Source organism: Tamandua tetradactyla, chromosome 6 (genome assembly GCF_023851605.1).
Source record: "Tamandua tetradactyla isolate mTamTet1 chromosome 6, mTamTet1.pri, whole genome shotgun sequence".
NCBI classification, from domain to species: domain Eukaryota; kingdom Metazoa; phylum Chordata; class Mammalia; order Pilosa; family Myrmecophagidae; genus Tamandua; species Tamandua tetradactyla.
The window spans coordinates 27,195,074-27,221,825 of NC_135332.1; the positions used below are offsets into that span (position 1 = coordinate 27,195,074).

The 26,752-nt window shown below is 56.1% G+C and overlaps 1 protein-coding gene across 1 annotated transcript; it reads right to left on the reverse strand.

The window, feature by feature from the left end:
- Positions 1-44: 44 nt before the first annotated feature.
- Positions 45-22,947, reverse strand: THRA (thyroid hormone receptor alpha). The gene is made up of 9 exons (XM_077164492.1): positions 22,818-22,947; positions 12,057-12,415; positions 9,584-9,651; positions 8,912-9,012; positions 6,900-7,047; positions 6,050-6,255; positions 4,922-5,068; positions 4,098-4,356; positions 45-3,459 (listed from the first exon to the last, which is right to left on the reverse strand). Exons 2-9 carry the CDS (start codon positions 12,107-12,109, stop codon positions 3,209-3,211), a joined length of 1,233 nt encoding a protein of 410 aa, XP_077020607.1. The 5' UTR covers positions 12,110-12,415; positions 22,818-22,947; the 3' UTR covers positions 45-3,208.
- Positions 22,948-26,752: the final 3,805 nt, after the last annotated feature.

Here is a 26,752-nt window from a genome sequence, read left to right on the forward strand (position 1 = left end):
ATATATTTATTACATAAATATATAGTAAAATAGACGAGCAACAATTACCATAAAAATATCTTTCTTTAAAATCCTGACCCAAAACACAACGGGGTGAAAAATCGCACATGACAGACATACTGATTGTCAACGTGGGGCAGGAGTAGGAGGCCCCCAAGTCACCCCTGACGGTCCCACCCCTCCCTGGGGAAGGGGCCTACCTCCTTCCCTGTTTCTGGCCACAACCCCCCTCCCTCCACCCCAGCACCAGCTTCTCATACATTCAGTAGCGCCTCTGGGCAGTGTCCCCCTCCCCCCCACCCAGGAGTTTCCAGGGCAGGAATTCCTGTCCCCCTTATGGACGGTGTCTAAGTCACACGCCCTGCCCTCTCCCAGCCCTGTAGACCCGCCACCAGGGGAAGGGATAGGGGCTTTTCCTCCCCCACCCTCCCCAAGTCTGAGCAGGGAGGAGGCTGGATGAGGTATGTGTGTTATGAGTGATGGGAGGGGGGAATACTGAGATGGAGAGGTTGTGGTGGGGCGGGGTAGTGGTCATGGCTCTGGCACCCCTTTGTCCTGGCCTGCCCCCTCATCCAAACCCCAGCAACCCCTCTTCCTGCCAATACTGCACCTGCTGCCCCACCCTTCCTGCCCTAGTGCCCCGGGCCAATACTGGGGGAGGCTTGCTAAGCACCCATGTCAAGGCCATCCCCCTCATTAGCACCAATGGCCCCCAGGAGAGGGCCCTGTCCCCCACTTCCTCAGCAGGGACTGGGACAGCTGCCTCTCTAGAGCAGGTGCGTGGCGCTCCTGAGTCTCCCTGGCTCCTCCCCCACCACGTGCACTCACTCACATTCACACAGAGAATTGCAGACATAGACCCCATATCACCGAGAGTGGGGAGCGGGGGGCGGTCAGAGGGTAGATTGGGGGCATCACAGCTCATATGACTGGGGAGGGGGTGAGGCGGATTCCCAAATGCCTGGAAAAGGCCAAGCCTCTTTATGGCCCTTTCTCCACCGTGTTCGTGGCTGAGAATAGGAATGGAGAGGACTGGGTGGGGATGGTGTGATGGGGTGACAGCAGACGGGTCAGGAATTCCACTGGGCCCCCGGGGGTGGGAGGAAGGTACAAGAGGGCTGACCTATGGGACTGGAGTAATACAGAATCAGTACCCCAGGAGAGAGAGAGAGAGAGGATAGAGACAGACAGAGACAGCGGGGGTGGGTGGCCCTTGGGCCCAGAAGGGGTAGGGCAGTCACATGCACTGGTGAGGGCAGATGCTCCTCCAGGCCCTCCGCTTCAGTGGGAACCCCTGGACGGACAGGGCAGCAGGGTGCCCGGATGGGCAGCATAGCCTTGCCTTCCCTTAAGTGCGTGTGTGCGCACGTGTATGTGTGTGTGGGGGGGCGCTGGGGGGTGGGGACTGTGGCAGGCTGAGGGCCAGGGCGGGGTGGCAGGTTCCCCACTGCTTAAGACATTTTTGCCCCAATAGTGCAAAGCGCAGGAAGCTCTGGCACCCCTCCCCCCACCCGGCCCCATTCCCCATGGCTTCCGGGGGCATCTATGTCCACCCATCCATCCCTGCCGACATGCAGCCCTGAGCCAGGGCCCTCTGGTCTGCTCTGTCCCTCCCCAGCCTCACCTCCTCACCTCCCATGGGAGGGCCACCTCCTCTCTCCCTCTCTCCCCTGAAGAGTGGGCGATAGCCAAAGGGAGGAGGAGGAGGGCAACTCGCTGGGTGCAGACCAACAGAGCACTCCTCCCTGGGAGGGTGGGAGGGGGCTCAAGCCAAAGTCCCTGAATTAGAGAAAAGAAGAGAGGAAAGGAGTCCCTGGGGCAGAGGGATGCCTGGCCTAAAGAGCTTCAAAGAAAAAAGGAGGAGCACCGACCATCCCTCCCCTGGGGCCCCCGACTAAGCACCCTCATTGAGGTGCCCACCCACCCAGTCTGGGTTAGTGCATCAAGTGGGAGTGGGGAAGGGGGCAGAGGTGTTAGAGAGAGCCCAGAAGACAAATGGGAACCAGGGTCCTAAGGGGTGGGAGGGCTCTGGGAGATACTCGCACACACACCCCCACCCCCCACCCCCAACGCAGCAGCATCTGAATTGTAGCTAATACTGCAGGATGTGAGGAAGGTGGGGAGCTTGAGCTACAGTCTTTCCTGTGGGGGTGCCAAGGTGCGGAGGGGATGAGGGGACTGGGAGAGGCCCCTGGGGGCTGGGCACTTGAAAGGGGAGCTGTGCGGCAGCAGGGCAGGCTGGTGAGGGGCCAGCTGGCATCCAGCATGAGAGGTAGATGGAACTCAGCGGGCACGAGTGGCAGAGAGCAGAGGGGTTACTGGGGTGGAGGCAGGGGCTGGGGGTGCCAAAGGGGCACAGAGGGAGGGGGCAAGGCAAAGGAGGGGAGGGGTAGCCAGGACCCTGTTGTGTTAACTCCCAGCTCTGATTGGCAGCCCTACTCTTGGGGATCTGGTGGGGGTTGGGGGGGCATTTCTCTCTGATTTAGGGGGAGGAGGGGTAGCTCTCAAAGTGCATGGGGGTCGTAAAGGGGGTCCTCCCCTCGGGCCAGCCTCGGTTAATAACTTAATATCATCTCTCTCTCTCTCTCTCTCTCGATCGCTTGCTCTCTTTTTGTCTTTTTTCTCTCTGTCTAGTTTTTCTTCATTTATGTCCTTTCCCCCTTGCTTGGTTTCCAAAGTGCAGTTAGAATGACTATAATTTTTAACCTCCAGAGGAGGAGCCAAGCCAAGCCCTTCTTTGCACCCAGGCATCTGGGGAAGTAGAGAGGCCCTCAGCCTGGAGGGGAACCTAGGCCAAGGAGCTGGGTAGGGGGCTCTCTCTTCTGTGTGTGTGTGTGTAGGGATGAGTTGATGGCATTTTCCCCATCCCACATTCCTCCTTGTCCTACAGTCAAGATGGCTTGCCCCTCCTAGTTCCCCCTTCCTCCCCCTCCCTTATTAGAGGGGGTCCTGGAACTGCAGGACATGTGTCCCCCTGGCCTCCCATGCTGTCCTTTTTATAGCAAGTTCATTTGTTTGCCCTGTTCCAGGGCTGGAGGTTCTGAGGAGGGACCCGGGCAGGGTGGGGGTGTGAGTGGGAGCTGAATCTATCCAAGGGTGAGAGGGAGGAGAGAAGAGGTGGGGGGGGGTCTCCCTCAGCCCCCAGCTCTGCCCCTTCTCTCCAGGCTCCTCCCCACCAGCTCCGCACACCCTCTGGCCGCCTGAGGCTTTAGACTTCCTGATCCTCAAAGACCTCGAGGAAGAGTGGGGGGAAGAGTTCGGTGGGGCACTCGACTTTCATGTGGAGGAAGCGGCTGGCGTGGCAGGCCCCAATCATGCGGAGGTCAGTCACCTTCATCAGCAGCTTGGGCCAGAAGTGCGGAATGTTGTGTTTGCGGTGATTGACGTAGTGCTCGAACGCCAGCAGGTACGCCTCCTGACTCTTCTCAATCTTGTCCACACACAGCAGGCCCGAGCGGTCTGCCAGGGAGAAGGGTGTGTGGGTGGGAGGCTGAGGGCCTGGGCAGCGGGGAGGGGGAGGCAGGGGAGGGGGAGGCAGGGGAGGGGGAGGTGGGGGCCTAGAGAAGAAGCCATGTGTGCAGGAGCCACCAAGGGGGTGGGTGGGGTGGGAGGCGAGGGGCCTGGGTGGGGTGATGTGTAAAGGGACAGAGGGCAGGCCTGGGAAGAGAGCAAGCGAAGAGGGGAGCCCCGGGGTAGAGAGGGATGTGGGGGACAGAGTGGGATGGGAATGGGGGGAGGGCAGAGAGGGGATGAGGGACAGAGAGAAGATTGGGGAACAAGAGAAGGAATTGAGACAGGGAGGGTTAGGGGACAGCAGATGGATGGGGACAAACTGGGAGCTTGGGACAGAGAGGGGGGTAGAGGACAGAGAAGTTTGGAGCCAAGAAGAGGCAAGGAACAGAGAAGAGGAACTGGGAGACAAGAGATGAGCCTGGGAAACAGAGGAGGATCGGTGATAGAGATGGGCTTGGGGGACAGAGAAGCTGAGGGAGAGAGAGAGACTGTAGGATTAAGGAAGGAGGCGGGCGGCAGCCCGAGGCCAGCTGAGCCTAGGCCCCCTGGAAGCTTCTCAGTGCTCCCAAGCAATGAGCAGGTACCTGTTGACATCAGCAGCACAGCCTGTAGCAGAGCCACTTCCGTGTCATCCAGGTTAAAGGCAGAGAGTGACTTGCCCAGTTCAAAGATGGCGTCAGAGACTACACCCAGGCCGCCATTCTTGAGCTGCTCCCGTTTGACGGCCATCTCCCCGCTCAGGGTCAAGGTGTCGCTCTCGGGGTCATAGCGGACCGCTGCCCGCAGGGACATGATCTCCATGCAGCACCCCTTTAGGAGGATGATCTGGTCTTCGCAAGGCAGCTGTGGAGCAGCAGGGCCACAGGGACCTCAGCACACCCTTTCCCATATCCCTGAGTATCGCCCATGGGTGCCCTTTTGGAGCCGTAAGGCTGGCCACCCAGCAGTCTGAACCCTTAACCTTGTGCTGAGCCTAGTACATGCACTACTTCATTTAAGCCTCACATTTATGCCAATGAGTTAGCACCCATTATTATCCCCACTGCACAGATGAGGAAACTGAGGTCCAAGGGGCTAGGTTACTTGACCAAGTCACATAGTAGGGCAGTCTGTCTCCAGAGTCAGTGCTCATGGAAATGAGGAGAAGCTTCCAGGCCACACAGGCTTGAGGGGCAGGGGGCTGGGAGAGCTGGGGGAGGCTGAGCACATGAAGCCAGCTTCTTCCTTAGGGCTCAGCTAGGGCAGTGTGTGACCACGTGTGTTGGGTGTGCGTGCCCGTGTGACCTACAGGAATTGCTCCCCATCCAGAAAACCTCAGATAAGATCTGCTGGGACTGGGTAATCTGGGAAGCAGCCCCAGGTTTCCCTCCAGCATGGCACCAGGCCTCTCTTCCCACCTGCCACTCACCTCGGAGAACATGGGCAGTTTTTTGGCAAAGTCCACCACGCGGGTGATGGCCGGGGTGATGATCTTGGTAAACTCGCTGAAGGCCTCCAGGTCCACCTTGTCTCCATCTGGCATGGAGACGATGGGTGACTGGCCAATGTCATCCGGCTAGAGGGAGAGATGGGGGTCAGCTGGGGCTGCAGACCCCTTTCAACATCTCACTGAGGTTCCCTGCCCACCAGGGGGAGCTCCAAGGCAGTGTGGGGGGAAGGGGACTCAGGTATGGTACCCAGGAAATGCAGTTCTCAGCCTCAAGGATTTTCTTTCACCCTCAGGCCAGAACCAGAACTCCAAGTCTACTAATAATAACAGTGAGAGTGGTAGTAGAAGAAATAATAATAATAATAGTAATAATAATATTTAATGATAATGGCAACTACCTTTATTGAATACTTAATATATGGCCAGGCAGTAGGCTGTTTTACATATATTATCTCATTTAATCCTCATCACCACCTTATAAGGAAGATATTATAATTATCACCATTCCTAGGAAACTAGGGCTCAGCACAGCTAAACAAGTAAGTAATAAGCACAAGGTCACATGACCTGCAGTGATAGAACCAGGATTCGAACCCAGGCTACCTGACTGCATCTGCTTGGTACTGGAGCACAGGTTCTAGTGCACCCACCCACCTTTGGGCACACTCCACTGGGAACCAGGCCCCAGTTTTCTGCCCTCCCCCACCAGGTAAAAATCAGTTCCATGTGCTCCCACGCTGACCGTGCACTTGACACTCACTTTTCCCAGGGCCTGGCACCCAGCAGGGGCTCAAAAATATCATGACATGACTGTGTCCTCATTCTCTCCTCCCCATGATGGTGGGCAGGAAAAAAGAGGAGAGGCCTCCCCTACTCACTGGAAATTTGATGAGAAAAAGCCCTGTCCTCATAGAGCCCCCAATCAGACAGAAAGGAGAGGACCTAGACACCCACGACAGATGCAGGTATACAAGCAGGACCGCCAAGGTATGGGGAGAACAACCTTTGGGTCGCATTAAACCACAAAGGCTTTCGGGAGGAGGCAAGTCTCACCCTCCGCTCCCTCCCACGCGGCTGCCACTTCTCCCATAGCCCTTCTCGCCTCACCAGGAATTTCCGCCTCTGCTTCCAATGGCTGCCCTGGGCATTGGTGCTGCGATGGGCCTCTGTCGCCACGTGGATCAGATCCCACTCCTCAGGGGTGGGCTCCGGTCGCTGCTGCAGTGATCGGATCATCTCCTCCTTCCGCCGCCGCTCCCGGTTCTGCTCGATCAGCTTGCGCTTGGCCACTCGTTTCGAGTCATCTAGAACCACTGTCAGTGGAGAGACACGGTGCCCTTTGCCTCGCTTCCCTCTCTCCCCCCACTCTCAGAAACCATTCTTCCTGGGGTACAGGCTGGGGAAGCCGAAGCCCAGAGAGGTTAAGTGACTTCCCCCAAATCACCCAGTAGGTGGGGGGCACAACCTGGGCCCTGACTAATCAATCACTGGGTCACACTTCAACCCCCAATTCTGGCTGACGCAGAAGAGTAAAACCCTGAATACCATGCTCTGGTCAAATGGGTTATGGTGGAGGGACAGCCTGTTGGCACAACCCTGCTGCCCACTCCCTAGCCAACGAGAGATGCCCTCTCCCACCCACAAGTGGGGCGCCCTCCCTGGGAGCCTGGGAACACTGAGCTGGGGTATGGTGTGTGGAGTTCTTTCTACCCACTACTCTTTCTTTAAGGAGTGGTGAAAGGCAGGTGGGAACTAGGGCCCACCCTCAGGGCCCAGAGAGGAATCCTCTGTTTCCTTTTCCCCAGGGTTGAGGGCAGCAGAAACCGAGATTCTGGGCACCCTGGCATTAGCCTGGCCTGGATTGTCACTCTGCCCGGTGGGACCTGAGGGTACCCTGGAAGGGAGCTGCCAGCCCTGAACCCACCCCAGCCCCACCCCCTCCACCCATGCCCCTTACGGTCCATGGCCATGCCCACAGCGATGCACTTCTTGAAGCGGCACAGCTGGCACTGATTGCGGGTGATCTTGTCGATGACACAGCAGCTGTCATATTTGCAGGAGTAGGTGGGATGGAGGTTCTTCTGGATTGTGCGGCGAAAGAAGCCCTGGGGTGGGGTGGGGGAGACAGAGCATGCTGTGATCATGACATTCCCCTTCCTGAACCAACATGCAGGTCACTAGAGATGGGGGAGATGAGTGAGGGCACCTGGCACCCCCTTACACTGCAAGCTCAGAATCACAGGGCTCTGCCAGGCCTAAGGGCCTTGGAAACAGATGTCCTTGGCCCCCAGGCTGCCGGAGTGGGGATGGGTGGTGACAAAGGAAAGAATGAGGATTGCAATGGAGAGACTGGGGTCTGGGGATGGTGTGAGATGCTATGAGCCCTGAGGACTAGACCTTTGTTAAGTCCAACGAATATCTTATTTTCCATATTGCTAAATGACCCTACAAAACCTGACACCCAAGCATCCTCATTAAAAAAAAAAAAACACCAAAGAATAAGTAACAGTCTCATACCTGCTGCCTATTACTATAACCCATGCAAATGGAATTCATGAACTAGGGGGACCAAAAAGTCGAGAAAGGATGTTGGGTAAGAACTCTAGCAGCTTTAAAAGAAAACTATCAATTCTATACCTTAGGCTTATTCCTGGCTAAAAAATCTCAAAGATTTCGATGGTAATAATAGTCTGAAGAGCAAAGAACTGTTGAAGGTTTATGATGTGCCAGGCACTGTAATAAGCCTTTTCTTTTTCATGCATTATCTTGTTTAACCTTCATGACAACCCTGTGAGGTAGAAACTGTTAAAGTACCCATTGTATAGAATAGGAAACTGAGGCTTGGGAAAAAATGAGTTACTTCCTCAAAGTCTTATGGCCAAATGAGTGGCAGAGCCAGAACTTGGTCTCAGGTATGTGACACCAAGGTCTTAGTTCTCAGATACTGGCATGTGTTAAAATTACCTACCAAAAATATAGGTTCCTGGGCTCCATTCCAGACCTACTAAATCAAATTTTCTAGGGGTGGGGCCAAGGCATTTACCTTTTCAAGATGCTCTCTAGGGACACAGATGTCCTCAAACATGAGGATCCTTGCTCTATGCTACTGCCTATATTGCTTCCAGGAACACTGCTACAAGCCTCTCAACCCCTGATGGTTTCAGCTTGGTTGATACTAAGAAAGAAGGGAACTTCAAGCCTTAACATATTTTTAAATAGTTTTGTTTCTTGGACGGTCTTATATTTTCAGGAAGTGGTGATTCTGGAAAAGTCACAGAGGTTGAAATGACTGAAGTGAAATTTAATTAAGCCTCTCCAAGTTTGCCCAGGGAGAACTTGCCATCCTCTTCCTCTGTGCTCTCACATATGTCCCACCAGCAGGTTCTCACCCTTTCCAGTCCATCTGAAGCAACTGGAGAATGTGTTAAAAGGCAGGTTCCTGGGCCCCACCACAAGAGGTTCCTGATTGTGTAGGGTTGGGATGGGGCCTGGGGGTTTGCATTTTAACTAGCACCTTAGGTGGTCCCTGAATCATAATTTGAAAACCACTGATGCTTTTTTTCGGGTCTGTCTCCTTCTGGTACGCCATGAGCAGCTTGAGGGCAGGGTATATGCTGCAATCTCATACCTAATCCAGTGCCACAAACACTGAATGGATGGACAATAGCTGACATTTATTGAGTGCTTCTTACCTGACAGGCATTGTTTTAAACAACTCTATCCCCATTTTATAGATGAAGAAACTGAGGTGCAGAGAGGTTAGGCAATTTACTTATGGTCACATAACCTGTGAGTGGCAGAGCAGGGATCATGAATGAATGGATGAACAAATGAATGAATGAGTGCAAGAGCAATAATGGTACACCAGATGGGCTTGGAGGTTATGTGTTTATAGAACTTGTCTGTCTTGCCAGGTGCTGAGGGCCTTAAAGGGAGTGAGATGAGGGGCAGGAGCTGGCTGGTCCATACCTTGCAGCCCTCACAAGTGATGCAGCGGTAGTGATAACCGGTTGCCTTGTCCCCACACACGACACACTGCTCGTCTTTGTCCAGGTAACTAGGGATATACCCTGGGAGGAAGGGAGGGAGGCAGGCAGGCATGGCTTGGGGCCCCAGCAGAGAGGCTCTTATACTTTTCCCATCCCACAGCTTTTCCTTCCTGGTCCATCCCTTAGCCCAGCCTCCCAGAGGGATTCTTTGTCTCCAGGTAGAATCTGAGAGATCCATCAGAAGCCACGCCCTTCCCTAAGAATATGGAGAATCCCAGTTCTTCTGCCTGCCCATTTAGGGCTCTTTTTTTTTTTCCTGCCTTGATTTCCAAGGGGCATGGGATGGGACAAGGGAGAAGCAAATGCCAGCAGCTCCTCTCAGGAGAATGTAGCCCTACAGCCCTTCCACCAAGGCCCAGATTCTGGTGGGAGCCTCAGGCAAGGGGGTGATGGAGACTCAACCGACTTGATCCTCAGAGGCTGGGGCATGCCCCATGTCATTTCCACCCATTCAGACAAATCCCTCCCAAGCCCTCTGGGAGGCTCCCCCTCAGGATACAGGAGCTGCTAATGCATGCCCAGCCCCCAGAAGATGCCAGCCTGGTTCGGTGGGGTGGGGGATAGAGAGGAAGGGCACATGGAGCCGGCTCACCTGACATGCTGGTTTTCAGGGAACATTGGCCGTTCTTTCTTTTTCGCTTTCCATCTGGTGACCTGGCACTGGATGGGGCAAAGTGGGCAGAGTCACAAGCAGTCTTTGGGAAATCCCTTTCTCATTCCCCAGGCCCCACTTCCTCCATTCTTTGTCTTCGTTCTAATCTCCCACCCCCAGGTCCGCTGACAAGGGTCCAGCTATCTAGAAGCTACAAGGAAGAGACAGATGGTGGATTGGCTGGGGCACAAGCACGTTTGAGGGCACCAACGCACAGGCACACACATGTACACATTATAGAACCTTAAGCACCTAGGTTGAGTAATCCATAGGATATCCACATATTTAAACCTTCAGTACGTGACATATGTTAAAACATGCTTAAAATTATATAACCTTTAGGAGACACAGGCATATATATGTAACATAATGCCAGGGCATATGAATAACTATGCAGCCTCCATACCCAAATATGATAAAGATCTACATATCTACACAATTTTCAGGCATCCTCGACGGTGTTTTATGACCTCTAAGATATGCCCATGTGTTATACAACCCTCTGGACAGGCATCTAATGTTACCATCCCTCCTCCCCACAGGGTAAACATGTGGCTTGATTTCCAGGTCATGCTAAATAACCCACCCTGATTGAATACATTCAGCGTCTAAAGCTCCTAGAACTTAGAGAATAGGAAGGGACTTCCAGAGCCACCCTGCCCATGACCTCCATTTAAAAGATCAGCAAACAGAGGCTCCACTTGTGCTTACTGACACTATACTGGAGTCAGAGCCAGGACAAGGACCCTGAGTCCTTCCATTCAAGGTATTAGCAATCTTAAGGCACGGCACACATAGGTCAGGGAGGCTCTCACATACATGTTACATAACCCAGCACACGCAGGTTACATAAGCCCTTCCACTCACATGCATGCAATGCATAACCTCCACACCCACCCTGACATGTGGCATGTTGCAGGGCCCCTCCTCCTAGAGCTGGGTGTATCTCCCAGCACACTGACACAGTGACCTTGGCCAGGGTCACAATCACAGACAGCCCTGTGCTCCCTGGTCCCTGGGGATTACCTCTGTCTGGTTCCAACCAGGTTGTAGGGTCTGGTTTCCCTCCCACCTCCCGGGGGAACAGGTAAGCGTGGGGGCACCTGGGGCTGCCTAGTCAGAGCTGGCATCCTCAAGAGGTTACCTGGGTGCAGTCCCAGGAACAGCCACAAGGTGGCGCAGGGACATGGGGGAGGGGAGAACCACGGGGGAGGGGCTGCCGCCCTGGTGGACCGGGATCCCGCATTCCCGCCTTTCTCCAAGTCTTAGGGTCAGATTCTCCCAGATACACAGAAGTCTGGGCAGGGAGGTGCAAGAACTATAAGTCAGAGTCACACAGTGACAGGCCAGATCTTCCATCTCAGAGTTCTGTATGGGATGAAGTTTTTTTGGGGGTATGTAAGAGGGGCAGGGAGTGATGGGGTTGGGGGGGTAGGAATACTGGGGACCCCACCCAACTGCAAGCCCCACCCACTTTCTCCACTTCTTTAGGAACCCAGTCTTGGCCCCAGGGTTTTGCCTGGCCAGGCCTCCAGCCTCCTGGCTCAGGATCTGGTCTCCTAGGCAACAGCCACACTGCTCCCCAGAGCTCCCCTCCCCCACCCCCTTCCCAGCCATAGGCACAGGCTGTACCGAGCTCCTGGGGCACCTCGCCAACTGGGACAGAGCTCTGTGCCACTTGGAGCAATGGCAGAGGCAGAGACCCTCAAGGGCCATGCAGATGGCAGGTGACCATTCCTATTGGTGAGTGCAGGGCTGATGCCTCCCCAGTGTGTAGACAAAACCTTCAGGCTTGGCATATGCTTCCACTTCCTGGGAAGAGCCCCATTGCAGCATCCGCCCTTGTCCATGAACAAGGAAGAGCTTGCGGGGTTCCCAATAGGTTCCATATATCAGCATGGGCTATAACCCATAATTACCAGGGCACGTGCCCTAAAGTGTCATGCAACATGCACCAGGGCATGTGCCCTAAAGTGTCATGCAACATGTACCAGGGCTTGTGAACAACACACACCTGTGGCCAAATGGTACACTGGTCGGAGAGGGGAGGAGGAAAATGGCAAGGTCTTTGCATTCCACATGCTCAGGTGAGGGCAGCAATGGTAGAGGGAGCATGGGGGCCATTTAAGCCTGCCCAGCACTGTCAAGAGAGGGGGCCATGGGCCTGCCTCCTGCCATCATGCTGCTGCAGAGCATCCCGCCAGCAAAATGGGCATCTCTCCATCCAGGTGCCCGTTTCCCTGCCCCATCTGAACATGACCTCATCTCCTGGGCAAGGCTAGGCAGCAGACTTGCTGGCCTCATGCCCGTCCCCAATAGGTGCTTAAAAGGCCCCAGCTCAGACAGGTGACCATGCCAGGTAACCATTCCTGCTACCTGGGAGTTGGCACAACCCAATTGCCAGACCCCTTACCTGTTCTCCTCTGGGTCTGACCCACACTCCAGCTTGCTTGGCTTCTGTTCCATTCACTTCAATTCCATCCAGGATGCCCTCCAGCACGCCAAGAGACTGGGGTGGGCACACTGGCCCCCCCGGCACGCCCACGGGCCACCCACCCCCTGCCACCCAGGCCCTAGGGTACAGCACCCATGGTGCCTGCCTCAGCACTCGGCCTTTCACACCATGCCCTGTGCCCCAAGGGGGGGCGGGCGGTGGGAGGGGCCAGAGAGTGGCACGTGGGAGGGCTGGAGGGGCTGCAAGTTGGATCTGTGGGGGGTCCTTGGCTGGGGGCTGGGGCAGTAGCTTTAGAGTCTTGTCCCGTCCCGAAGTCCCTGCAGAGAGAAGAAAGAGGCAAGGGTAAGAAAGTGCCATGGTGAGGAGCGGGTAAGATTCCTCTGGTGGCAACACAATAAGGTGGTGGGGGGCATGAAGGGCAGGCCCAGTGGCCTCAGCTGTGCTTCCCCAGGGAGAAAACTAAGGTAACCCCTTAGAGCAACAGGTACAACAGGTAAGATTGGAGATGAATATCCTAACCTCCACAGACAGACAGGGATGGAAGGAAAGAATGAGGTAATCCATGTACCATGTCTCAATCCTCACATTTAATCAAGTGTCTAGTCCCTTAACAAGCGTATTAAGTGTTAGCTATTGTTACCGCGCCTCTGGCCAAGGTTCCCCAAAACTCATCAGCATTACAGGGACAAAGGGGAATCAGAGATGAGAAGTTTTCAGCATGGGCCTGGGGAGTACAAGGGATGGGTGGGAGGGAAATGGGGCCAGCAGGCAGGGACGCCAATGCCCATCTTATTGCTTAGGGAGAAGGAGTGAAAGCAGTGGGAAGGGGACCTCCCTGCCGCTGGCCAAGATACGAGTCCCAAACACCACCCCGGCAGGAACTCCAGAGCTTCCTGTACAAGATCCCAAGTGACGCTTCCCTGTCTGAGGACCAGACTGCCTGGGGGGTTCAGCTGATGGTGGCAAAGGGAAGAGACGAAGAAATGAACTCGTATTAACTGACTAGATCAAAGTGTCCTTCGAAGTGGGCATCAGAACTTTACAGAAGAGGAAACTGAGTCTCAGAAAGCTTGATCATTTACTCAGGTTCACATGGCTAGTGAGCAGGTGGCTCGGGGATCAAGACCTAGCAGCCTGGCTCGAAGGCTGCCTTTGCTCCGTCCGCTCCCCGGAGTCCAAGGCAGTGCCGCCCCGGGCCCAGCACTCCCTCTTGCTGCCCCACTGACCCCGCGCTGCAGACATGTGGCCTACTGTCTGTGCACTCAGGGGCAGGTGTGGGTGTGCGGGAGGGGGACAAAGGGTGCCGCTCCCCACATGTAATCCCCATCACTTGGCTGCTGCACCGGAGGCTTCCCCCTTGGGCCCCCCACCCCTCCCCCAGGAACTGATAAGGAGCCAGGGTGGGAGGAGAAGGGAGCGATAAGTCGGGGCACTGGCCAGGGCAGGGCAGGGGACAGGGCTTCCGCACCCAGGCAATCCCCCAGCGAGGTGGGGTGTGGGGAGGAGTGCGAAAGAGGGGACTCGTTCTGCCTCTGATAACCCCACAGACCAGGACTGGGCACTGGGGGCTGGACGGGAGACCTGGGGTGGGGGGAGGAGTGGGGAGCCTTAGCCCAGGGAACCGTCAAGAAAGTAGGTCAAGTTTTTCTTGGCTTGTGGAGAAATTCCTGTTATAAATTTATAATGGCGGAGCCAGCCCTGAGGGGTGGAGGTGGGGGAAGGAGTGGGTGGGGATGCCCAGGGGCTGGGCAGTGAGGGGCAGGGTCCGGGCCTGTGAGGGGGTTGGGCTGGACAATAGCAGGGCTATTTTCTATCTGTCGCCTCTGTTTCCACTTCCATTCGAGCCCAGCAAGGCCTCATTCAGTCGGTGTGTCTGCATCTGAATGTCTCTCTCTCTCTCTCTCTGGGTCTGGGTGTCTCCCTCTCTCCCCCCAGGCTGTGCCTCGGTGCTTGGCACACCCTGGTTGCGGTGCTGCCCCCGCCTGTCTCCTGCCCGCCTGGCATGCTGCCACCACTTGTTTACAGAAGCTGGAAAAATCCACTCGCCAGCCGGAGGCCCAAGTGCCCCCGGGGAGGGGAGGAGGCCGGCACAGGAGTGGGCACGCCGAGAGGGGCAGCCCCAGGGAGCAGGCCCTGGGGGCTGGTGTGCAAGGCCAAGGGGATACAGGAACGGGTCCTAGCAGCTGGCCTGGGCAGGGCGGGAAACAGCAGCAGCAGCCACAGGGCACAGACAGCTCCTGCCCCCAAGCCCCAGCTCTGGAGGACCCCCTCCACCCGTTCCCCCGCCACCAGTTGCTACGGGGCAGACCTGGGGCAGTGCCAACCTAAGCTGCCATGTTTTTTCTCCCTTCCCCCTCCCCACCCCAGCCTTAACTCCAAATGTGTCTAGGCACTGCCAAGAGGTTGCACGTGCCCTCTGGGGGAGGGGCAAGCTCTCTCCCTGCCCCACCCCTGTGCTGAGCTGAATTGTGCCCTGGTGCCAGTCTGGTGCAGCCAGGCTATGGTTAGCCCCGGCAGAGGGCAGAGGAGCAAGGGGCTGCCCTCGCTGCCCAGGGAACTCTTGCCTGGCTCCTAACATGAGGCTGGAACCCCTGGGGATTCCTTGCTCTCTCTCCAGAGATATGCCTGGGCTCCTGAGGTGACACAGAGGCCAAGCAGAGGGCCCGGCATGCAGGGAGGCATGGACCACGTGCTCGGCCAGCAGGGAACTGGGGAAGGGCAGGGATGCCCCCCCCCCCCCCCCCCCCCCCCCCCCCCGGCAGGGCAGCCTCTCTCCCCACCTCCTCCGGAAGTCCAACTTCATTCCCTAAGCTTCTTGTCAGCACATCCCCTGCAGAGGCGCAGAGATGGAGGCTCATCCCCGAGGAGGCCGAGGGGCTTGGGGCCCTGGGGTTCAGAATCGAGGCTGGACGGGAAGACAGCAAGACACACCTGTCGCCCGGCCTGGCCAGGCCACCCACTCCCTCTTTGTCAGCTAAGAGCTGCCGAGTGGCAGCGTGGGCAAGGCACCCGCAGAGGGGGAAGCGTTTCATTAAGCCTAAGTGATTCTGCGATGGAGGCACAGGGACAAGAGGCCGATGCGGCATCCTTGGGCACCACGCCAGGTTCCAATTGTCAGTGTGTCCTGCTCTGCAGTTCTGTGGACCCAAGGGACTCCCCCAAGGACTCCTAGGGCTGCCAGAGGGGCTCCCCCTCCAGGATCTAGCCCCCTGTTCTACACTCATTATTCCCCTGAGTGTCTGCTCTTGGCTGTCGCCCCACCTTCCTGGGGCCTCTGAACTTTGTCCTTGTGCTCGGAAGAAAGCCTGGTCCTCCTCCTTGCCATCCACAGGAAAACAGAGTCATACAGAGGGGGCTGAGAAAGGGGAGACCGAGGGATGAAGGGACGATGGGGAGAGGGGAAGAACAAAGAGAAAGAAAAGAGATGGGGCAGGTATGGGGGGGGGCGGGAGGCAGGGATGACAATGAAGTAGAGGGGAAGGAAGAAAGAGAGTAATGAGGTGGGGGTGGAGGAGAGAAGGGGTGAGGTAAAAAGGAGGATAAGGGGAGGAGAGACAAATGAAGGAGGGGGAGACAGAGCGACAGAGCGGGAAAGGTAACAAAGGAAGATGGGTGGGGGGTGCTTCATGCCCTGCCTAAGTCCCACCCTGTCGAGGCTGGGGGGAGTAGGAATGGTTTCCACGGTGACAGCTGGTTCTTGGTGGCCTGGCATGTGGGCTATTAATAGTGCTGTGGGTAGGTTCACACCTCCCTCTCCCCTTCCCCTCTGCCTGCTGCTAGGGTCGGGGGAGCATCCACTCCCAATTTTCTGGCACTGATGCCCTGACTCACACCATGGGAGCCAAGAAGGATGATGTTAAGGGTCGCAGGAGGTTACTTGAGCCCAGCCACACGCACACACAGGTACCCGCGGGCATGCACAGGCAAACCTAGGCACCTGTGTGCAAACACTGCACACGTGGGCTCCCACGGGCAGTGGTGGACGCTGCAGCCAGCAACACGTGCCCCCTGTGGAGGGACAGCTACCTCCCTAGGACTAGGACTCATTTCTCCTTCTCAGAACCACCCCCTGTTCTGTTCTCAGGTAAGGACTGAGCAGGCCTGCCCCACCCGGCGCGGTAGTCCTCGCGCCAGGAGAGGGGAGTGAAGGTGGGAAGGAAGGGACTGTTCGGCAGGTGTGAGATGGCAGAGGAGAACACACAAGGGTACACAGGTGCTGGCCACCAGCTTGGCCGGCATGGGGAAGGGGAGGGTCTGGGAAGGAAGGAGGGAGGGATGGGGCGCGGCACTCTTGGTGGGCTCTCTCTGAGACCCCACGAGATGGGATTCTAGAATTTAAGGACAGTGAGCCAGGAGTCTGATGTCTTAACCATGTGAAGCCTCAAAGGCTAGAGAATGGGGAGCGCAGTGGGGGGTATGACAAAAGGGAGAGATTGGGTACTTGAGCTAGGGACCCCCTCCCTTCTCAGAAGAATATAACAGGAAACTCCCCCTTGCAGGTCAGAGACAGAAAGATCCAAACAGCAGCCTTGACTTGGGCCAGATGCCCAGTATTAACATCAAAGACTGTGCTCCCCACCCCCATCACCTCACCCAGCTGCGGCTCTCCTCTCCCTTCCCCCCCCCCCACTCCGGGCCAGCGCCAGCAACGTGGGCACCCAGGTCTAGGGATCACCTCTCTAGAGGGTACCATCCCAGTGCCGGCAGGTGGATGGATGTGCCCACACCCCTGCTCGAGAGCTAAGCCCCGTGCCACAGCCCAGAGAACTCCGTCCCCCTGCCCCAATTCCTCTGAGTAATGGAGGCAGGAGATCCAAGCAGCCAGGAAGCCAGAGTTAAGAGCACACGGAGCTGGGCATGGCACATTCTCCCCACCCTCTCTCCCCACAGCCAGCCGGGTAATCGGAGCTGGGAGTTGGGAGCTGGGGCAGCTGAGTGCTGGTGGCATGAATGTCATGCAGATGGCATCATGGGCCCAGGGCATGGGGTCCTCCCGCCCCAATCTCCTCTTCCCAGTTGCCTGCAAGCCCTGGGGGTCATTGCCTTGGAGGGAAGGGAATGGTTGAGAGGAGAGGAAAAGCAGGGCTGGGGGAGATAGGCCCTGCCCATGCAGAAAGGGCAGAGGCAGAAGCAGAGGGAGAGAGGGAGGGAAAGAGGGAGAGAGGGAGAGAGAGGGAGAGAGAGAGGGAAGGGGGAGGGGAAAGGGGGAGGGGAGAGGGGAAGGGGAAAGGGGGAGGGAGAGAGGAGATTGAAAGATTGAGAGAGACTGAGAGTAAGAGAGAGAGTGTGTGTGTTAGTGTGAGTGTGAGTGTGTATGTGAGAGAGAGAAAAAGAGAGAGAGAGGGAATGCAGCTGAGTCTCCGGCACACACACGGACACGTGCAGGCACACACACTCACCCCGCATGCGCAGAGAGGCAGGGCTCGGATACTCTGTTCCTGCAGATATTCAGAGCCCTCCCAGCCCACACATGCACAAAAACACTCACACATGGATGCGCGCACAACACACCCACTCACTGATGTGTACAAAACTGCCGACAGCCGTCAAAGCCTCGGGTCCCCCTTCCCTCCCCCGCCTCCACGCCTGAGTGAAAAAAAAAAAAAAAAAACCCGAAACAGGCAGCAAAGGCTCAGGAGCTCAGAGCTCATCTCTTCATGAAAAGAGGAGGAGGAGGTGGTGGGCTGGGGGCTTGGTCCAATCAGGCTGCTCTTTGCCACTGCTGGGGGATGTAACTGTGCCTTTGGTGCCAAGCCCCAGCCCCTGGTGTCCAAACTGAGTGAGTGCCCCAAAGCAGGGGCGAACATGGCAATTCCTAGGCACCAGTAAGTTCCATCTCGTTCCCTGTGTCTACACAGCACACTCTGATCCATCCCTCTGGGCCACCTCCACAATGCAATGGCTTGGAGGAGGGTGATCCCCTTTGATAGCCCAGCCTGTGCCTGCCAGGGAGGGTAGGCAGTGCTAAAGTGAAGGCCACATGGCCCCCACTGCACATCAGCCCCAGATGCCTCGGTGAGACCCTGAGAACTGTCTCTGGCTCCAGGCAGCACATGTGCTCCCCACCGTGAAGCATGCCAGGCCCTGGGAGAAAAGGGAAGAATCCCCAGTCATTGCTTCCTATGCCAGGATGCAACATTTATCGAGCACAGGTGTCATGGAAGGCCCTCAACCTTCCATAAATAATGTTATGTTATTTAACCCTTGCTCAGAGTGGGGCAGGCAGCATTGCCTCCGGAAGAAAACCTAGGCCCAAAAACCCGGTCTCCCAACTCCCAGCTCCCAGCTGGTCAAGATTGCCTCCCTCCCTAACAGCAACAAAAGTTCCTCAAGCACCTTTGCAGCCATTGAGAAAGCACTGAGACTAGCCCCCCACTCCACAGGGCTCCTTGGTGCCCTGCCTCAGAGCAACCCCATTGTCCTTGCTTCACCTTGAAGGGGAGGGCTGAATAAAAGGGATTTGGGGGCGAGGGAATTCTCATCATCAAACTCACAAGGAAAGATGCAACCTGGCTCAGACCCTGGATCACAAGTGCCCACCGGACTGGCCCTTTCTCAGTGCCTCAGTTCCCCTTTGCTGCCACCCTTCACATAAATGCGGCCTCTGTGCAGGGGATAAGGAATCTGGTCTGTCAGCCAAGACTGGGTCCTACTTGAGCAATGGTAGGCAGCTGGGACACTGGGTCCCCAGGAGAGAAAAAGGGGGCTGGAGAGAGGAAGGACCCTATCTCCTCCCGGAGCTGGGGGTTGCACTCTATCCAAGTAGGGAGAGAGGAATGGAAGAGGGGCCCGCTTCCCCTGCTATTTCTCCCCCACCCCCAGTGCTCAGAGTTGTCCCATCAGAGATGCAGTGATGCCCAAACATTCAGCAAATGCCCCTAGCTGGTAAGGTGCATCCCAAGCTGAGATGCCAAGGCTCCTTTTAAGAAGCAGCTAAAAGATGATCACAGAGGGACGCGGGCATCGGGGCCTGCTTTGAGCTCTTTTGCATACACTGGCTCTAGGCTGCAAAAAGTGGGTGTGTTTGTGAAATGAAGGTTGAGGAGACTAGAGATTGAAGGTCCACTGCCCCCTCCCCACAGACCCATCTCTATGATGTCCAGGAGATCCAATTCTCTACATGGCTTCTCTAGGAAATCTGGGGAACCCCAGACCCACAAGTTTTGTCCTCTTAACAGCTAACACATACAGCACTTTTCAGGCACCAGAGACCTTTCAAAGTGTTTAATATTCTAACTCCTTCAAACTTCAAAAAAGCCAAATGAGATAGATATTATCATTCCCAATTTACAGATAAGGCAAGAAAGAGCTTAAATTGTTTGTCCAAGGTTATACCCAGCAAATGCCAGAACTGGGATTCAAACCCAGGCAGTCTAGCTCCAGGAAAATTCCTACTCTTAACCATTATTCCATGTTACCTGCTAGAGGAAGGATACCTTGTTCTTTCACCCAGCTAAGTGTGTGCTATGGTCAGATCTCAATTTCCCCTTTTGCCACAGCCCATGGATTCCCATTGTAGAATGACTACCAGGGCCTGCTCATCCATGTATGCCAAAGCTTGGGGGTGGGGGGTGGAGGGCATGGCCAGAAATGCTTGGTCCCCTGGGCTGTGGGCTTCCTGTACCAGTGTCCCCTGCCCAAATTCCATCTCCCAAAGAGTTGCCCTTCCTGCCCAAGCTGGGTGAGTAGGCCTCACTCGACCCCCACACATGGCCTGGGCAGCTGTACCCTCAGAACCAGGCCCGAGGCTGGGCAGAGAGAACACAGCTGTTGGGCATCTGTGAGCTGCCAGGGGTGTGGAGAAAGACCATTTTGAGTCCTGCCGTGAGCTCAGCTCAGCCGAGTCGTGCCAACTCCCGCCACTACCCATAGGGGCGATTGTTTTCTAGCTGGGGTCGGTGTGGTGGGGTACCTCTCAATGGCTTTTTGGGAGCCAGCTAGCTGCAGCCTGCACACCAAGGGCTTCCACAAAGCTGGTGTCCCCTGGCTGAGCCTGCCAGCCTGAGGGGTCAGCATGGGCAGCAAATGACCCCCTTCCCTGCCCTCCCCTATTCCCAGCCCCCAAAACTCACTGGCCGCAGCTGCAGCACTAAGGAAGCGCAGGATGTCCTGAGCAGCCAGCTAAGCACCCCCCCCCAACCTCTTGCTGACCCCAGAGACAGGGCGGGAGGGGCAGTGGGGCGGAGTTTGCGCATTAACAACTGGAAAAGTATGAAGCCCATTACCGCCAGTGTCCAGCTCTGAGACAGGAGGCCGTAGCAGAAGCAGACAAGGACAGGGGTAGTCAGACAGGGGGAGAGAGAGTTACAGACCAGCATAGAAACAAGGAGAGAGAGAGGGAGAGTCAGACACAGCAAGACAGCCACAGAGAGACAGAGTCAGAGAGAAATTCCAAGTCAAAAATACACATTGCTCACCCAGATACTCACTAGCACACGTTTCCTAAGGAGAGCTTCCAAGCCGGGACAGGAGAGCAGAGGTGGGAAAAGGGGCCAGACTCTTGATAGGAGGCAGAACTCAAATGGGACTAAGTGATTGTCCCCAGGAAAGGCCCTAGCAAATAACCCATGGCAGAGACAGCTAGAACCCCCAGTTTGCTTTTAAGGTGGGGATGAGGCCGCTCCCAAGGAGCCAGCTCTCCCCCAAACAGCTCTTCTTCCAATAGTCAGGATAATCCCAGCTGGGAAGTCACTGGACATTGCTTGGGGCCCATAACTCGGCCCTCTGGAACCCCCCTGCTCCCACTCTCTTTGCTGTTGATGCTCTCTCCATCTCTTAAAAAAAAAAAAAGCCCATCCTCTTAGGACTCAGAGGGTGAGCCTAGAGGAGGAAGCTTCAGATAAAAAGTCTGTGATTGTGTATACGTCTAAGTGTGTGCCTGTCTACATGCACGATATACAATGTGTGCATTTGGGGCTGTCTGGACACCACTGTCAGTGTGGATCTGAAACGATGGACACCAGGGTCCGTGGGACTGTGTACAAATGAGTGCACCTGTGTCTAGAGTGCCCAGCGTCAATCAATTAACAAATGTTTACAGAGCACCTTTTGTGCCAGGCTCTACGGGGGATCCCAGAGCAGGTTAAGGAGCATACACTTAGCAGGATGGTATGACAAGCCATGGAGACAGAATGTGTTATAATGAATGCATGCCTTGCACCATTATGCAGAAAAGTCTTTTCACATGGGCAAATTTAATTTTCTTGACATCAGGTTTTTTTTTTTTGTATACAGAAACTCAGAGCTACACCATGAGAGTCCAGGAAAATACTTGTTGCTAAGTTGTGTATACATGTGTTGATGTGTAACTGCAGTTATGTTTGACTGAGTGTCAGCGACTGTCACGGCAGGCGATGATGTCTGTATGAGTGGGCTCATGCGAGCACGTGTGTGCCTGTGAGTGACAGGGTCTTTGTAATTGTGTGGCTGTGTGCAGTTGCTCTGTGTGCGTGCATGCATGCGAGGTGCTACAGAGGCTCCCTCTTGCCCCTGAGTGTGACAGCATCTCCCTGTGACTCTGTGCCTGGGTATGTGCATGGATCAGTTTCCCTGCTCTTGGTCTCCCGTGGGTGTGTCCTGCCCTCTGAGCTTCTACCATGCAGCAGCAGCCTGCCTCTTCCCTTGTCCCGGTGTGGGTGTGTCCAGCAGCTCCTGTCCTTGAATCTGCCTGGGTGTCCCTGGGTGTGCATGTGGCTGTCTGTGGTCATATCTCTGTGCTTGCATGTCACACTCGCTTACCCCCTCATCTTGGACAACAGCCCCCTTCATCCCCTCCCCCTCCTGGGGCCACAGCCAGCATTGAGGGGCAGGCTCCCATTCCACTGGCTTTCTTTCTATGTTCCCCCACTCATGAGGCTAATGGCTCTCTCCAGTACCCCATTATCCGTCCCCCTCTCCGCTACCGCTCACACTGAACCAGGGAGGGCCCAGAAAGAGAAGGGGCACCAACCAGAGACACGTTGCAGGGCGGGGAGGGCGGAGAGGGGAAGAAAGGAGGGGAAACACAACACAGGTCCGTTCCTCCCTCTTTTCTAGCCACTCTGCTTGCAACTCTCCATCTCATAGGGACCCTCAAGTACACCCCACTACCACACACACACACTCACAACGCTCCCCCCTCCCGTCGCGTTTTTGCAAATAGGAGTGTTGCAACCAGAGAACCATGTTCAATTGGAGAGGCGGGCGGAGTGGGGGGTAACTTCCCTCACCCCGGGCCCGTGCAAGCCCATCCCATCCCACCCCCACCGGACCCATACTGCCCTCCGCAGCCAGAGGCAGCTTTGCAAAAGCCACTCAGCCTCGGAAGCTAGGGTTGGGGGGTGGGGGGCAGGCCTCCGGCGCACCGTAAACAAACCGCGGCGCGGCGGGCGGGGGAGCTCCGGCCGGCCGGCAGCGGGGCCCGGCCCGGGAATGCGCAGAAGACCCGCCAGACAGAGGCCGGGCGGGCCCTCGAGGGGGAGGCCCGGACGCCATCTCCGCCGACGAACCCCGGGGCCCACCGACCTCCTAGCAACACCTCCCTTCCCCAGGGCGTTAAGTTGCATGCTCCCGGGCTGTGACAGGGTCACCCGCGCGCGGGGGAAGGCAAGGGCTGGCAGCGCGTACCCTCTGGGCGCCCCCAGTCCGCCCCAGAGCTGGCTATAGAGCCCCGCGGCTTTGCATAATCAATCGCGAGACATTTGCATATTAATGCCCCCCCCACTGGCTCCCTCCCCTTACCTCGGCGTGGCGCGCTGGACGGGGTTGGGCAGCGACGCGGGGGTCTCAGCGCCCCGTGCCGGGGGCGTCCATGGGGGGCCGATGGGGCCCGGGCCGCCCGCCTCCTGCGCCCGGGTGTGAGTGCGAGTGTGCGCGGGGGGGCGGGGGGCGAGTGTGGCGGCCCCGCGGCTCCTCCGGCAGAGGCGGCGGCCGCTCTGGCTCCTCCCTCCCCCGCCCCACTCCGGCTGGGGCTCGGGCTCGGCGCGCCCGGCCAGCTCGCGGCTGCTCCCTGCAGGCCGCCTTGCCGCCGCCGGCCCCCGCCTCTCGCCCCCCGCCGCGCCCCGGGACCCTGGCCAGCGGCCGGGCCGCCCCTCCGCCGCTCCTGCCCCCGCCCCCGCCCCTCTCAGGCTCGGGCCTCCCCTCCACATACACACAGCAGACGTCTCCGGGAGGAGTGGTACTTGCTGACATATTTGGGAGAAGATGTTATTTTAAAAATAGCCTTTGCTGGGAGATTTGGGGGTTTTAGGGTTTGCACGGGGGCGGGTTACTAACGTGCCACCTGCGCGTTATAAGTCGGAGCTTATAAGCTAAACGCTTAGAGGTTCAGAGTTTGTTTCGGAGTTCGGGTCCCTTCTCTGCCAGTAACTCACTGTGTGACCTTGAATAAATCACCACCGCTCTCAGCTTCCTGCACCTTAAAATGAAAGGAATGGGCAGGTGACTCCTGATGTCCATTTAACTTAAGTCATCCTGCTCTCAATCTTTTTGGGGATTATCACTACATTCCCCATGTTCTCCTCCCCTCCCATTTCTAACATCATTACGGGATCTGCTGGTTCCCCTTTCAAATGTCACCCTCCTCCATTATATATTTTTATTCATTGTCATCAGCCTTCCCCCCCCCCCCCCCCCGACAATCCGCAATGCCTCCCCACCTCCCCACAGGTTGAGCTCCAGGAGGGGGCCAGACTTGCCATACACCTGAACTCCCAGCTTGACAGGGGTGGTATTTCCTCCCATGTTTGCCCCCAACAAAATCCAAATGGTACCAAGCGAGTATAAAAGGAGGGTGGGCTATATAAACATGGACCCCCTTTTCCAGAAGGGAGGTCTCTATCGTGCCAGCCCCACCCCCCATAGATGCACACACACACACACACACAGACACTTGCCTTAAGGACCATCCCGGTGACGCCAGAGCCCCTTTCATGTCAGGATCTCCCAGAGCTCGGCAGAGCTCTAATTACCCCAGCACCCACCCTGGCCCCGCCGGTTCCCCTGCTGTCATTAGCCCAGTTTTACCAGCGGGGGCCACAGCCATCCCACAGCTCCCAGGGCGGGGCCCTTTCTCCACAGTCTGCTCTCGGGGAGTTTGTGTGTGTGTATTAGGGGCAGCAGCTCTGTTTATTGGGCAGAATCACATGCTGAGGTGTGGGGCTTTGACCAACAACCCAGTGAGGTGGGGCCACCTTTGCACATCTTAGTCTCAGCCCCTGGTACCCCTAGCTCTGTTGGAACTATTCCTCTTACCAGGGCTATTGGGGTCTGCAATGCATGGGGGTGGGGCCACTCTTGTGGCTCCCAGGTCCACAGGGTTGAGAAAAGCAGCTGAGATGAAATCCATGGAGTACATAGTGGGGGTGGTGTTGATGGCGGGAGTACAATGGGCAAAGGGGACCTGCAGTGTGCAATGTGGCAGCTGCAGTGAAGAATTAGGCTGCAATGTGCTGTCAGCACACCATTAGTGAACCTGTGGGTTCCATCTGGACTTCCAGTGGGTATGCAGAAGCTGCAGTGTGGGGCAGGAGGCTGCAATGCAGAGTCAGCATGCAGTGGAATTGCAGTGTGCAGTGTGAGGCGCACTGAGGGTGGCTGTCTGCCAGTTGCTGCCACCTCCTCCAAGTTCAGGTTTGGTTGAAACCCTAGGGAGCTGGGCTGCAGTGTGCAACCCTCAGGGTGCAGTGCTCTGCCCTGCATGGAAATTGTCCCTTGGGATTGGGCTGCCTGAGGATTTGGGAGAGAATCCCAGCACATGAGATACACTTATACTCTGCAGTGAACCAGGCAGACCAGGAGGCAGTGAAGCGGCCCCAGCAGTAATCGGGCTTAGGGGTGGAATAAAGGGGTCTAGAGGGAGAAGAAGAAGGGCTGTGGCTTTGTCTTTATTCCATCCTGGCTTGCTTACCACATCTCTCTTTGAGCCAGTTCCTAAAGATGTTGGGTAAAGGAGACATTTTTAAATCCTAGAGCCAGAGCTGTAGAAAGGAAGCAATTCCTGAGTTACCTTTCCCCCTTGCCCCCCCCCCCCCATCTCAGGGGCAATGTAGGGCATCTTGAACTCAAACACAAAGAACTCACCATTCCCATCTTTTCTTCTTACTTCTCTCTCTCTCCTTGGCTCCCAATATGGGCTGGTGGCAGACTTAGGCAAAGGCAAGGTGAAGGACACACTGCCTCCAAAGCAGGCATCTTGCCAGGTGCCAGGAGCCAGCCCAGGTTGGGTTTACAGCCCCTGCCCCTGGTTGCACTATCCCCCTTCCCAACCCCACTCTCTTACCCACTCCCAGTTTCTTGAAGCTTCCAGCTCTTCTCAGATTCTGTTCAGTCCCAGCTCCTGTTCTCTACTGGCCATGAACCTCACACCAGGTCTCCATTGGCACCATCCCCTCCCATCCCCCTACTTCGCTTCACAGCAAGCCCTGGGTCTGTGGGGAGAGAGGGAGGGTGGAAAATGAGTGAGAATAGATAGGGACCCTCAAAGGGGATTTGTCTGACAGCCCCCTCCCTCTTAGATTTTGGTTGCCAAGGAGGCAGCAGGAACAGCCTGTTCTCTGGGCTCCCACTGAAACAGCATGCCCAGACTCCTCCCTCTCTTCCTCCCTTCTTTCCTCCCTCCCTTCCTTTCAGCTGTTGCTAGGAAGCACCCCAAGATTTCTTGAGGGTCCCACCCCTAGGAACCAGGGGGTCCAGATATCCTTCTCAAAGCTTCTCCCCAAAACTGGCATCCAAGCCCGCACACAGTGTCCTCATCCCTGCCAAGAAGCCTTGCACATCCCAAGCAGTTTAGGGGAGCAGGGACAGGCCCTCTGCCAGTCAGCCCTGGAACGAGCTCTGTGGCCCTGGCCTTGGCGATTTCCCTCCTCCACCCCTTCCCATCTCGCTTGAACCTCTTAGGCTCTGGGTGATGTCAACATGTGGTAAGGAGGTGTACAGCAGATACCCTTTGGCTCCACAGACACAGCCCCACTCATTGGGGTGCTCTGGAAATGAGACACCATCAGCTAAGAGAACCCCAAACCCAGATGTCTCTCTCCATTAGTGTTCTCCAAATCAAGAAGAGATGATGGAAATGGAGAGGAGAGGGAGAGGGAAAGGTCGAAACAGTTATGTGGAGTTGAGAATCAAAGGTCCAACAAAGATGAAGGACTGGGAAATTAGCAAGCAATCACGCAGACAAGAGGAAAGTCACAACTTTACACTTAATTCCCCCCTTTCAATCACCTTTGTCCCATCAGGCACCCTGGTCCTGGCTCATGAAGAGGTGCCCAGGGAAGGGATTTGGGTCTTGCTGAGCCTTGTTTTTTCCCTAGCTGAGGTGAGAAGTGGAAAAAGAAGATAATTTCTCAAGGCTGCCTTTCAGATTTATCCCCCTGTATTCATTCACTGAACATATTTTTTGAGTGTTTAATATGTTCCAGATATTGGATCCCCCAAACTTTCCCAACTTCTGTTTTTGCTTTCCCAGAGAGCTCCCTTATCCTTCCCTTTGCCAGCAGAAGAAAGAAGTGGCGGGGAGGTCTCTATTTCCATCAGGGTCTGCATCCCTGCTACAAGAGTTGAAGGTGAAGATGAATCACTTTGGTGTTGAGGCAGAGTTTAAGAAGAAGAGTTACAAGGGCCTGGAGGGAGGGGTGGTGCAAAGAAAGTAGCAGACTGGCCCCCCTTCCCTATCA